General features: G+C 43.2%; 1 protein-coding gene across 5 annotated transcripts in view; it reads right to left on the reverse strand.

Annotated features, from left to right (window-relative positions):
• CAP2 (cyclase associated actin cytoskeleton regulatory protein 2) overlaps nucleotides 1-12,481 on the reverse strand; it is a 155,196-nt gene that overhangs the window by 83,026 nt on the left and 59,689 nt on the right. For all 5 annotated transcript variants that reach the window (XM_047860580.1, XM_047860579.1, XM_047860578.1 and 2 more), the window contains one exon: nucleotides 9,463-9,540. In XM_047860580.1, the coding sequence (XP_047716536.1) occupies nucleotides 9,463-9,540 (78 nt within the window). The remainder of the gene's footprint in view (nucleotides 1-9,462; nucleotides 9,541-12,481) is intronic.

Here is a 12,481-nt window from a genome sequence, read left to right on the forward strand (position 1 = left end):
ATGAAAAAAGCCTGGTTCCCTGAATGACCTTGACTGTCAGCCAAACCCACCAGAGCAGACTTTACTGAGCAAGGAGAAAATGTCTACTATGGTACGCCTCTGAGATCTGGGGACTATTTCCTAAAGCAGTTGGATGCCCCTAACACTGAATTCTTCTATTCAGTCACCTGACACTCCCATGCTTTTTCTCATTTAATCCTCACATTAGCTCTCTGAGGTAGGAACTATTATCCCCACTTTATTTTTTGTTGTTGTTGTTTTTTAAGTAGGTTCCACACCCAATGTGGGGCTCAAACTCATGGCCCCCAGATCGAGAGTCACATGCTCTCCTGACTGAGCCAGCCAGGTGACCCTCCCATTTTAAAGATAAGGAAACATGGGCTGAGTTTAACTGTCTTTCCCCAGGTGGGCAACTTACACGAGTTGGTTTGGTTAGAATGGCTCACTGTAAATGTACTGGGGACTTTACCAGATTAATTTGCCAGTGGTCACTCAGAAAAAGAGAGAAGATTCTCCAATTTAAGGAGACTCTGATAAATTTGTTTTTCTTGCATTTGGATTTGCAGAGCCAATGAGTAGATCCAAGTCCAAAGTTTCTATTCCTGATGACCCTCACAAATTAGTATGTTTTATAAAAGTCTCAAGTATATTTATGCCTAGTAGTAATCTCGATCTATCATGCACCAAGCAATTATGTAAAGTCCTAAGGTTACTGCCATTAAGCTTTCTTGTTTAGTTTAAGATGAACAAATTATTAATAAACTCTAATGCTCCATGCAAAATCTGTTAAATGGGTACTTTGAGGAGACCACTGTGCGGGGGCATGTGCATTCACTTATAGACGGAGGGATGGCCGCCTCTCATCTCCCTCCTCTTCTAATTTCCAGACTATGTGAGCAATGAAAGGACAATCAGTTTTAGAGTCCTGCTCAATACACAGGACAGTACTATTTCCTTTTAAAGTGCAAGTCCAGATAGAGACAGAAAAGAAGAGCGAGTAGAAGAAACTTTTCTCTCTCTCTCTCTTCTGGAAGAACAAAAACCCCAGACTTCCTGGTCTTTTCAATAGAATAAAATCCACAGTGGCAGTCAGTCAGTGACCATAAATCATCTTCCCTGAACTTGGAACTTAGGATTAATATTTTTCCTCCATGTACTGGTGCACATTAATTCTATTTGAACACACACACATACATGTGCACATGTGTATGCGCACACACGCACACACACGCGCACACACACACACACACACACACTTCATTTCACTGTCAGGTCTTGGCAGCATGAGAAATGTTGGAGAAGATATGGAAAGTATATGTGGGGGGGAACAAGAATGCCTACTGTAATTGCCCACGGCAGGTGCAATTCACCATGCTGAAGCTTCCTCTCTGCTCCTGCAAATTAACTGGGGCTAGAGATAGTGGGCCTGGAGGGAAACCTCTTGGGAACCCCGTGGTGACAGCCTTCCTTGGGGGTGATGCCCATACCTGGCTTCAGAAGCACTGGTCTACTGGAGATTACATTTTCAGCACAGGGCAGAGTTTTGGGGTCTCCTAGAGTGGAGATGATTAAAGATCAGGTTTCACATCTCTCCCAGGTGATGTGAGATATTTCAATGCCAAAAAACACGTGTTTCACCTCTCCCTATTTAGGCGAACATTTCCTACATTTTATTTTATTTTTTTTAATGTTTATTTTATTTTTGAGAGACAGCGAGCGAGAGCAGGGGAGGGGCAGAGAGAGAGGGAGAGACAGAATCCCAAGCAGACTCTGCATTATCAGTGCGGAGCCTGATGCGGGGCTCGAACTCATGAACTGTGAGATCATGACCTGACCTGAAATTCAGAGTCAGATGCTTAACGGACTAGCCACCCAGGCGCCCCTACGGTTGTATTCTGACATGAAACTCCTATAAATGATGTGCAGGGTGGCTCTTCTTGTATGTAGTATCTGTGAAAAGGACTCTGCATGGTGAGAGGGGTTCCAAAGGGAACAGGGCCCAAGCCTAGGTCCGGTGCCCAGGTCATTAACATGTCACTGAACTTCATTTTTCATGCTGATGGGTTAGAAATAACTCATTTTCCCTGTAACCGCCTGTTGTAAAAATAAATGCATAGTTGAGTGTTCCAAGTTGCCTTGAAAAATTCTGCACTTACGGAACGGGGGCTTGGTCATTTTCCATGTGAGAATCCTTTCCTCAACTGGGAAAAGCCAGGCTTGATAAATTGTCACTCAAATTCCTAGACAAAAATACTGTAAGGACTAGGCCATTCTTCCGCCTAAAGATTATTTTTGTGAATTACAACAAGGAGAGAGAAGAAAAGCATGAGATGTTCTGCCCATGTTTTAGAACTTGTTCTGTATCGTGAGTGTGGGAATAGGTCAATGAGAGGAAGGCTTTCAAAGTGCGAGATGTGATGAGCCATCACATTAGTCCTTCATGAAATCAGTTCAGTAGGTCCACAGAAGGGACTAGAAGAAAAATATGAGAATGTGGCATACCTGGTAAGCATGACTGTGGTTTTGTAGAACTGGGTGGTGAAACAAGATATACTTTTTTTATGGGTCAACAGTTGAAGAAAGTTTTGGAAGCCTTTATGTTGGAGAATATAAGAAACCCGTTTTTTACTCCAAAGTAAGAGAGGAAAGTTTGAAAATGGATGTCATCATTGTCAACCGGGGCTGCAGACACACCTCTTACCCTGCTTCTCCCAGACAGAAGGAGGGGTGAGTGTGGATGGATGAGGGTGCAGGTAGGGAAGAGAAAGCAAATGGTAGGGAGGCATCATGCTTTGGTTTGTGGCTCACAGTCTTATTTAAGAACCTGATTCATTATTTTAAAGTCTGGCAAGAAGAAGGGAATGGAGGCTATCTCTATTAGTTTTCTATGGCTGCATAACAAATTACTACAAAGTCAGTGGCTTAAAACAACATCCGTGTATCACCTCACAGTGTCTTCAGGTCAGAAATCTAGGCAAGGTCAAGCCAGATTCTCTGATCAGGGTGTCAGGGCTGAACCAAGGTGTCAGCAGTGTTCCATCTTCAGCTTGGGGTCCCCTCCAGGGCTCACATGGGTTGTTGGAGAGATTGATCCCTGTTTCACTGCTGGCCATTGGCAGGGGTCTCTCAGCATCTAGAGGCTGCCCCTCTGACAACTTGGTAGCTCAGGTCTTTATAGCCAGCAGGAGAGTCTCTCTCCAGCCACCAGGACAGTCTTGGGTGACATAACAATTGCAGGAGTGATACCCCATCTCCCTGCTCATAACTTAATCAAAGTAAAGCTATCCCACATCTTCACAGATGCCACCTACATTCTAGAGGAGGAGATTATACTGGGATCTTAGGGCCATCTTGGAATTCTGCATACCACAGCCTCCTGATAGTTACAATCCACATAAAGCAACAACCATCAAGCATCTCGAACAGCCTAAAAGAAATGTGCACGTCTGCATTTTCCAACCTGGTGTGTCAGCCTTCTGCAGGACACGAATACATGTCCCTCTTCAAAAAGCCTCCACGGTCAGGGCGCCTGGGTAGCTCAGGCAGTTAAGCATCTGACTTCGGCTCAGGTCATGATCTCAGTTTATGGATTTGAGCCCCACATCAGGCTGTCAGTGCAGAGCCCTTTCAGATCCTCCCTCCCCCTCTCTCTCTGCCTCTCCCCCACTCATGCTCTCTCAAAAATAAATAAACATTAAAAAAAAAAAAGAGCCTCCACGGTCAATTTAGTTTGGGAAAATGTGGGTTTAATAACATTTAACATATTTCTTTACTGAACAGAATATGGGATTTCCCCAAACATCTTTAACCCTGAAAATATTTTTCGGGTTTGTGCTAACTCAATTCACCACATTATTAACATTAATATGGCTGTAATACTACTATTATACTAGAAAGAGTTGTATTATTGTTCTTGTATTACCGTTTTATTCCCTCTGTGATGCCTTTCCTGATCACCTTTGTCTATGAGATCCTTCTTCTCTAGATTTTGGTAACCCTAATGGTTTACCTTGCTTGATTGGCAGTTTGCTTACAATTGAGAAATATAAAATACTTGTCGATGGTCACCCCCTACTAAATTTAGTCTCTTTGAAGGCCAGAACTCTGGCTTAAGGCCCCAGTGTAGAGCATTGGAGACAGCTGTGTAGTGGGAAGCATGGTGGCTGAGATTTCTGGGGACCCGAGTTATCTGGGGGTAATTTATCAGCTTAGGGACTAATGAGCAAACCTGTTACCCTCTCTCTGACCCTATCCTGGATCCCCTTTAAACTGAAAGTGTTGCAAGAGATGATCTCTGAGGTCGCTTCACACTGAATAATCTGTATCTGCCTGTCTCTAAGCCCTGCCCCATTACATAGGTATCTTTATGGTGCCTGGCCCACAGTATGCACTTCAAAAAAATATGTTTGTTGACTGAATACTTTTGAACTTACATTGTTGTGGGTTCCTGTATTTTATCAGTGCTCTTCTGTGTTCTAGGATGTTGCTAGCTTCCAGCTGGCCGGGATGCTTACCTGGTCTTGTGCATCTAGCTTATACAACTCTCAGGCTACAACTGACCTAATGTAGCTTTGACCTTGTGCTATGCTTCTGTAACATAGGTGGTCTTCTTCATTAATGGGGATGGAAGGCAACCCCCTGGGAGGTGCACCTGTCATAAAATATCTTTTTTCCCAATGCCTGAATCTCCTGTTAAAGATTCATTCTCTACCCTTTTCTCTTAGAGCTCTATTACAACTCTAAAGAAATAAATACAGGAATTATTATTTAGTAACTCATTCAGTAAGAAGTAAGCTGCCTTGTAATACGCATGTAGTGGGCAAGAAAGAAACCTCTGCTGTTGTGAGCCCCTAGGATGTTGGAGATGTTTGTTACGGCAGCATAACACCATCTGCTTCGATGCAGAAATGTCAGGAGGAAAGCACAGGGGGTTGACAATTGATTGCTAAGGGATTTTGTGCTTGTGGGGATTTTAGGTGGCAACATCTAATGCTGCACACAGTTTATTAGCAACAGACCAACAGCATTAGCGTCACCAGGAGCTGACTAGAAATGCAGACTCTCGGGCCCTGCCCCAGACCTACTGAACCAGACTTTGTACCTCCAGGTGATTCAAGTGAAGATTAAAGTTTTGAGAATCAGTGGCCTAGAGGCAACTGGAAATGAAAGTCTGAAGCACCTGAAATAAATTTGAGCTAGAGGTGTAACTGGGTGCAACCCACATTCCACAGGTTCGTAAGTGTGGTCGGTCCCTGGACCAGCAGTATCGCCATCACACGGAAACCATTTTTTGTTTTTTGTTTGTTTTTGAGAGATAGGGCCTGAGTGGGGGTGCGGCAGAGGGAGAGGGAGAGAGAGAGAGAGAGAGAGAGAGAGAGAGAGAGAGAGAGAATCTCAAGTAGGCTCCAAGCTGTCAGTGCAGAACCTGACACAGGGCTTGATCGGAGATCAAGAGTCAGACGCTTAACCACCCAGGTGCCCCATGTAGGAACTTTATTTCAGAAATGCAGATTCTTGGGCCTCAACCAAGATCTACTGACTCAGAAACTGTAAAAGGGGCCCAGAAACCAGTGTTTTAACAACCCTGGATATGAGTCTCATACACACCGAAGTTTGGGAGCCTCTGTCACATACCAGTGAGTTGAAATAACAGGAGTTACTACTCTCCTGAACGAAGGGGATGGTTATCACATTGTCCCCATGAGAAAATACCACCTGTTTCGTGGTCATTTTCTTTATACTGTATCTTCTAGAAGGTACACGGGGACAATCAAGGCCTGGCTGTGGACTCTTTTTACCACGGTGATGACCTCTCAAGTCTGCTTTTCTAGGGGCGCCTGGGTGGCGCAGTAGGTTAAGCGTCCGACTTCAGCCAGGTCACGATCTCACGGTCCGGGAGTTCGAGCCCCGCGTCAGGCTCTGGGCTGATGGCTCAGAGCCTGGAGCCTGTTTCCGATTCTGTGTCTCCCTCTGCCTCTGCCCCTCCCCCGTTCATGCTCTGTCTCTCTCTGTCCCAAAAATAAATAAACGTTGAAGAAAAAAAAAAATCTGCTTTTCTATCTGGTGGACGTACTAGGACAAAGCTGTGGGTAAAGAAGCAGGGGACAGAAAGGGAGGGGACGTCAAACAACTGCTTTGCCTTGTGCCTCCTTGATCCCGCTGGGCCTTATTGCACTTGAAGTGCTGTGATGAGTGCTACAGAAAACACTTCCTGGGAGGGAGTCCCATGGGACAGATCCAGGCCTCCCCCCTTTTACCAAGAATGCGACAGAGGGGCGCCTGGGGGCTCAGTCGGTTGAGTGTCCAACTTCGACTCAGGTCATGATCTCATGGTTTGTGGGTTTGAGCCCCGCGTCGGGCTCTGTGCTGACAGCTCAGAGCCTGGAGGCTGCTTCGGATACTGTGTCTCCCTCTCTCTCTCTGCCCCTCCTTGCTCACGCTCTTTCTCTCTCAAAAATAAATAAAAACATGGTAATAACAAAAAAGAATGCAGTAGAGTAAGAACGGGAACCCCAGCTGTCATTCCCAATGGTCTGCACAGCCACATGCTAACCCATACGCATCCCTGACTGCAGCTCACTTTGGGATGCCACGGTTCTACAGCTCTCATTCATTCCTTAACTTGTTCCTTAACTCGTTCACTTTGCGCAGTATTTAACGGGTGACTTTTATGTGCAAGGCCCACGAGGCCCATGGAGAGGTCTCTTGTGTTTAGAAAAGGGACTGGGGGGAAGGCGGCACCAGCCAGGAAGGTCATGGCTCTTCCCTGCACCTGAGACTCCCAGGGATGCACCAAACTGGCCTCTCCTCCTACTTCAATCACAGAAAAGCCGGGCTAAGGCCGCATCTAGAATGCAGCGCACTGCGATCTTCTAGTTTCACTGTTCCCTTTTGCAAAGGAGGGGGTGGGAAAGCAGGGATTGAAGAGGCCAGGGAGGAAAATGCATCCACAGCAGAACACACAATATCTCCATCCTTACAAAGCTGCCTGCCTAGGTCTGCGCGCTAACTCCCCATTTCACAGGAGAGGAGTGATACAGCCATCTGTGGTGGGGCAGTGGGGATGGCTGGCTGCTCTGGGTGCAAGTTCAAATCATCTGATAAGCCCATAAAATTCTCAAGGCCAAGACCAGTCCTTGAACCACTTAAACCAGACCTTCTCGAAGAGAGATCCAGGCGCTGGTATTTAGAAAAAAAAATGTTCTGGGTGATGCCACTGCACAGGTGGGGCTGGGAACCGCTGTTCCAGGGAGGGTCGGGGGTCTTGTCCCTTTATGGAGCTGAGAGCTTCCTCCCCTGAAAGTCAAAGTCCCAGTTTCTCAGGATTCTCAGCAAAACTTTTTCAGTTTCAAGAGTTTGTTTTAGAGTCCAAAGGGAGCTATTCAATTTAAGCTATTGTATTAAAATGACCATCCAATTATCTTCTATATTTTTAATTTTTTTATTTTGTGAGAGAAAGAGCATGGGTGTGCATGAGGGAGGGGCAGATGGGAGGAGAGAGAGAGAAAACAGAGAGAGAAAGACAGAGAGAGAGAGAGAGAGAGAGAGAGAGAGAGAGAGAGAGAGACGCTGACAGGGCTTGATCCTACCACCCTGGGATCATGACATGAGCCGTAATCAAGAGTCGGATGCTCAACCTACTGAGCCACCCAGGTGTCCCTTTTATATTTATATGGTTGTCACCAAACTTCTGATGCAGAATATTTAGTGAAAAGAACAATTCTTATTTTTCTCTTGTTTAACAATGTATGCTGGTCATAGATCTATTTTTGGTTTTTTGTGGTTTTGTTTTTTTTTTTTTTTTTTTTTTTTGTTTTTTTTTTTTTTGAGAGAGGGCACAATGAGCAAAGGGCAGAAAGAGAGAGAGAGAGAATCCCAGGAGGGGCAGAGGGAGAAAGATAGATGGAGAAGGGGAGAGACAGAGACAGAGAAGTGGGGCTCACCCGATTCGGGGCTGGAGCTCACCTGGTGTGGGACTTGAACTCACAAACCGTGAGATCATGACCTGAGCTAAAGTCAGATGCTTAAAGACTGTAGATCTATTTTTAATGAATAATTGCATTCCCTACACAATCAATATGGCCAGAACATTGTTATTACGAATCCTTGGTAGAGAGCACGATGTTATTTACATGAGACAATGTCTGTGGTTTGGGTGGGGTGGGGAGGCAGTGCTGGGTTTAGAATGTGGTAAATTCAAAATGGCCTGGGGAATGAGAAGGAGCCCTTCCAGCCATCACTTTGCTCTTAACATCCACTATCATGTTTTTTAAATTTTTAATATTTATTTATTTTGAGAGAGAGCGAGAGAGTGCAAGCATGAGTGGGGAAGGGGCAGAGAGCGAGGAAGACACAGAATCTGAAGCAGGCTCCAGGCTCTGAGCTGTCGGCACAGAGCCTGAGCATGGCTGGAACCTGCGAACTATGAGATCATGACCTGAGCAGAAGTCGGATGCTTAACCAACTGAGCCACCCAGGCGCCCCACATCCACTATTATTTTTATATGAAAGTTTACTCTGGGCCTTATGTAGCGATGTGATGTTAGGTTAAAAGTTGTTAGAGACTGCACTGACATTCCCTAACTATCCACATACACAATACATTTAAGAAGCGTCGACAGCCTATATCTATGCCAACTATGAAATCAAAGCTAATCGAATTCATACAGGCAATTTATAGATGATGACAGATGTGAACAGGTTTGATAACAAAGTAGCACAAAATACAGCTAAAAATCAGTGGTAAAATCTTCCTTAGTTAATAAAACAGTTGTGAGGCTGGTAAAAAGAATAGGCCCTCTTTTATGGCTAATATTCCATGGTGTGTGTCCGTCTATCTATCTAGTTATCTACCTGATCACATCTTCTTTTTTTTAATGTTTATTCATTTTTGAGAGAGAGAGAGACAGAGAGAGAGAGAGAGAGAGAGCAAGCTGGAGAGAGGCAGAGAGAGAGGGAGACCCAGAATCCGAAGCAGGCTCCAGGCTCTGAGCTTTCAGCACAGAGCCTGACGTGGGGCTAAAACTCACGAACCACGAGATCACAACCTGAGCCGAAGTCAGACGCTCAACCGACTGAGCCACCCAGGCGCCCCTGATCACGGTGAGACAGGGTAACTACATTTATCCGGGTGATGTGCAGAATTGTCAATTCACTATGTTATACACCTGAAACTAATATAACACTGTATGTGTCAGCTACATTTCAGTCAAAGAAAAAGAAGAGGCTACAGAAGACATAAAGAGATTGACCTTTTAACCTGGTGATGTCAATTGTAATAGTATGAATTTGGCCATGAAAAGATTATGAAGACAGAAGAAATGTTCCACGCCAGAGACAGACCTATATGCTACACGTCTCACTTTGGGGATGTCTCTCAGAGTAAATGGTTCTGCTGCCTCCTTGTTCTGTCTTACACTAACCATTCTCTAGGCCGCCTTGCCTCTCGATATACACTCTCACCTCTTGGGGTTGTTGGTACTGAGAGGCCATCAGAAGGAAAGCCCGCTGGGCCTGGAAAGCACTATGCACCATTTCCGCCTGGGAACAAAGAGAAAGAGGCAAGTTTAGATGTTTGAGCTTCAACACACAGTTACCATATAATCCAGCAATTCCATCCCTAGGTATAAACCTCCAAAATGAAAACATATGTCCCCATAAAAACTTGCTAATGAATGTTCACAGCAGCATTCTTCATGATAGCCAAGATGTAGAAACAACCAGAATGTTCATCAAGTGATGAATGGCTAAACGAAATGTGATATATCCGTACAATGGACATTACTCGGCATTAAAAAGAGATGAAATGCTGATACATGCTACAATGTGGGTGAACCTTAAAAACATGCTGAGCGAAGGAAGCCAGTCAGAAAGACCACATTTGTATGATTCCATTGATATGAAATGTCCAGAATAAGCAAATCTAGAGAGACAGAAAGGACATTCGCAGTTGCCCGGGGCTGTGGGAGAGAGGAATGGAGGTTTCTTTTGAGGGTGATGCTGGAATCGCATAGTGCTGATGGTTTCACAACTTGGGGGGTACACTAAAAGCCACTGAACTGTTCACCCTGAAAGAGTGAATATTATTACGTGCCAATGACATCCCAACAAAGCTGTTAAAAAATGTCTGAGTCCCAAAGTACCATCGTTTTCAAAAGGGTATCTCTCCCGTCCTCATTCACGGGGTGCCCAGACCTGTGTGTTCTATGCCTTCTAGTGGAAAGAAAGTTGTCCCTGAAGTCATTCCCATAAATATATGTTCCCCATGAGCCAGTGGCTTCTACAACTAACCATTAAGACATATTTGGAGGGGTCCTGGGTGGTTCAGTCAGGTAAGTGGCTGACTTCAGCTCAGGTCATGAACTCACGGTTCAAGGGTTCGAGCCCCGCATCGGGCTCCGTGCTGACAGCTCAGAGCCTGGAGCCTGTTTCGGATTCTGTGTTTCCCTCTCTCTGCCCCTACCCTGCTTGTGCTGTTTCTCTCTCAATCTCTCTCTCAAAAATAAATAAACGTTTAAAAAAAAAGACACATCTGGAGATTTCAGTGCTATTAAGCAGTCGTGCAGGAGGGAATATCTTCAAATACATGGTTATCATATTCTTTTATCCTCACCCTCTAAGTCATTCTTAACTATTAATCCTTTAATTTTTCAAATTTAAAAAGTCACATAAGAGTACCAACAAGAGGGGCGCCTGGGTGTCTCAGTTGGTTAAGCAACTGACTTCAGCTCAGGTCATGATCTCACAGTTTGTGAGTTTGAAACCCGCGTCGGGCTCTGTGCTGACAGCTCAGAGCCTGTAGCCTACTTCAGATTCTATGTCTCCCCCTCTCTCTACCCTTCCCCTGCTCACATTCTGTGTCTCTCCATCTCTCAATAATAAATAAACATTAAAAATTAAAAAAAAATTTAAAAAATAATACCAAGAAGAAAATAATTCCAAATACTTGTATCACCTACAAATGACCATTTTTGGCAGAATGTTTCTAGGTTTCAAGAAAATGCACTGTTTTCACAAGACAAAGTATAATGACTTAGAATAATTTTTAAATGCAAATAATTACAAATATTAAAGTTTAATAAAATGCCTCACGATCTAGAAATAATCTTTATTAACAACAGATGAACACCATTGTATCACCTTTTAAGATCTATATGCACAGACTTTTATGAGATGGGACCATACCCAAGGTACTATTTTTTAAGAAAAAAAGTATAAATTTTGATTATGGTTGAGCAGTAGACATGAAAGAGAAAGAATTGGTAAACTTAAAAGCTTCTGCACTGTTATAATTAGTATGTCCTAAATGATCATTCCAAGGTAAAAAAAATATATATATATATATAAATAATATTAAGAGATTGGAATAATTATGTATTTGCATTTTAAATTACCTGGTATAACTGACTGACTTCTTACTGATAAAGATGAGAATATAAAGTATGTTCCTACTTTTTTTCTATCTCTGGCTCCCTATATTTCCTATGTTTTTACTTATTTTTCTTTTGCTCTAGTTGTGACATACATATCCTATTTGTAACATTAATTCACAGACTTGAGGATCAGTTCCATGTTTAAACACACCTATGTTTCTCACCAGTCATTTTACCATGAATTCTCTGGATCTAGGTTATCTTGATAATTTTTTTGCTGGCCGAACCTAATTATCTACTATTTTCTTCAAAAAAAGATCTCCAAGTTGCTTTTCGTTCTTCAAGTCTGGACACGTCTCCCTGTTGTCTTTATGTTTTCACAGAATCTTGGCTGAATATAACCTCCTTGGGTCACTTTCTTCCTCCATTTTCAGATAGCATGGCACTAAATGTGGCAATGGAGAAATCCGAAGCCAGCTTGGTGTTTTTCTCTCTTGCAGAAAATTGGCTTTTTCTAGTTTGACACCTGGAAAGTTCTTTCTTCATCCTTGGGGTTTAACAGCTTAACCACAACGCGTTTGGGTCTTGAGTATTCTGTGTTATATCTGCTGGAGTAGGCTTGGCCCTTTACTTGTTTCTAGGAGAGTTTCCTTACATCATTCAAGACGCCTCTGTTCCATTTGTTAGAATCTCTGTTCAGGGACTCCATTCATCATCTTTAGATTATGAAATATTTGAGTGTCTTTGTATCTTCTAGATTCTCTCTGTCTTTAATTTCTTTGTCTTTCATCTGTATTTACTGTGATCATATGAAGTCTTTATTGTGAGTTAACAGATTTTTCAACAGGATCTCTTATATACACTCACATTTTAAATTTATAGATCATTTCTGCGTGAATGTTGTTTTTGTTCTTGATTTATTAACATTCAATTTTCCTTTGCATTTCACTCTTATTCTATCACCTTGTCTTTAAGCTATTTAAAACTGTTTATACTCTTATTAAGTTCTGAGAGTGTAAGTTATACTCTTATTTATTTTTTTTTTCAACGTTTATTTATTTTTGGGACAGAGAGAGACAGAGCATGAACGGGGGAGGGGCAGAGAGAGA

The sequence above is a fragment of the Prionailurus viverrinus genome, chromosome B2 (genome assembly GCF_022837055.1).
Source record: "Prionailurus viverrinus isolate Anna chromosome B2, UM_Priviv_1.0, whole genome shotgun sequence".
NCBI lineage: Eukaryota > Metazoa > Chordata > Mammalia > Carnivora > Felidae > Prionailurus > Prionailurus viverrinus.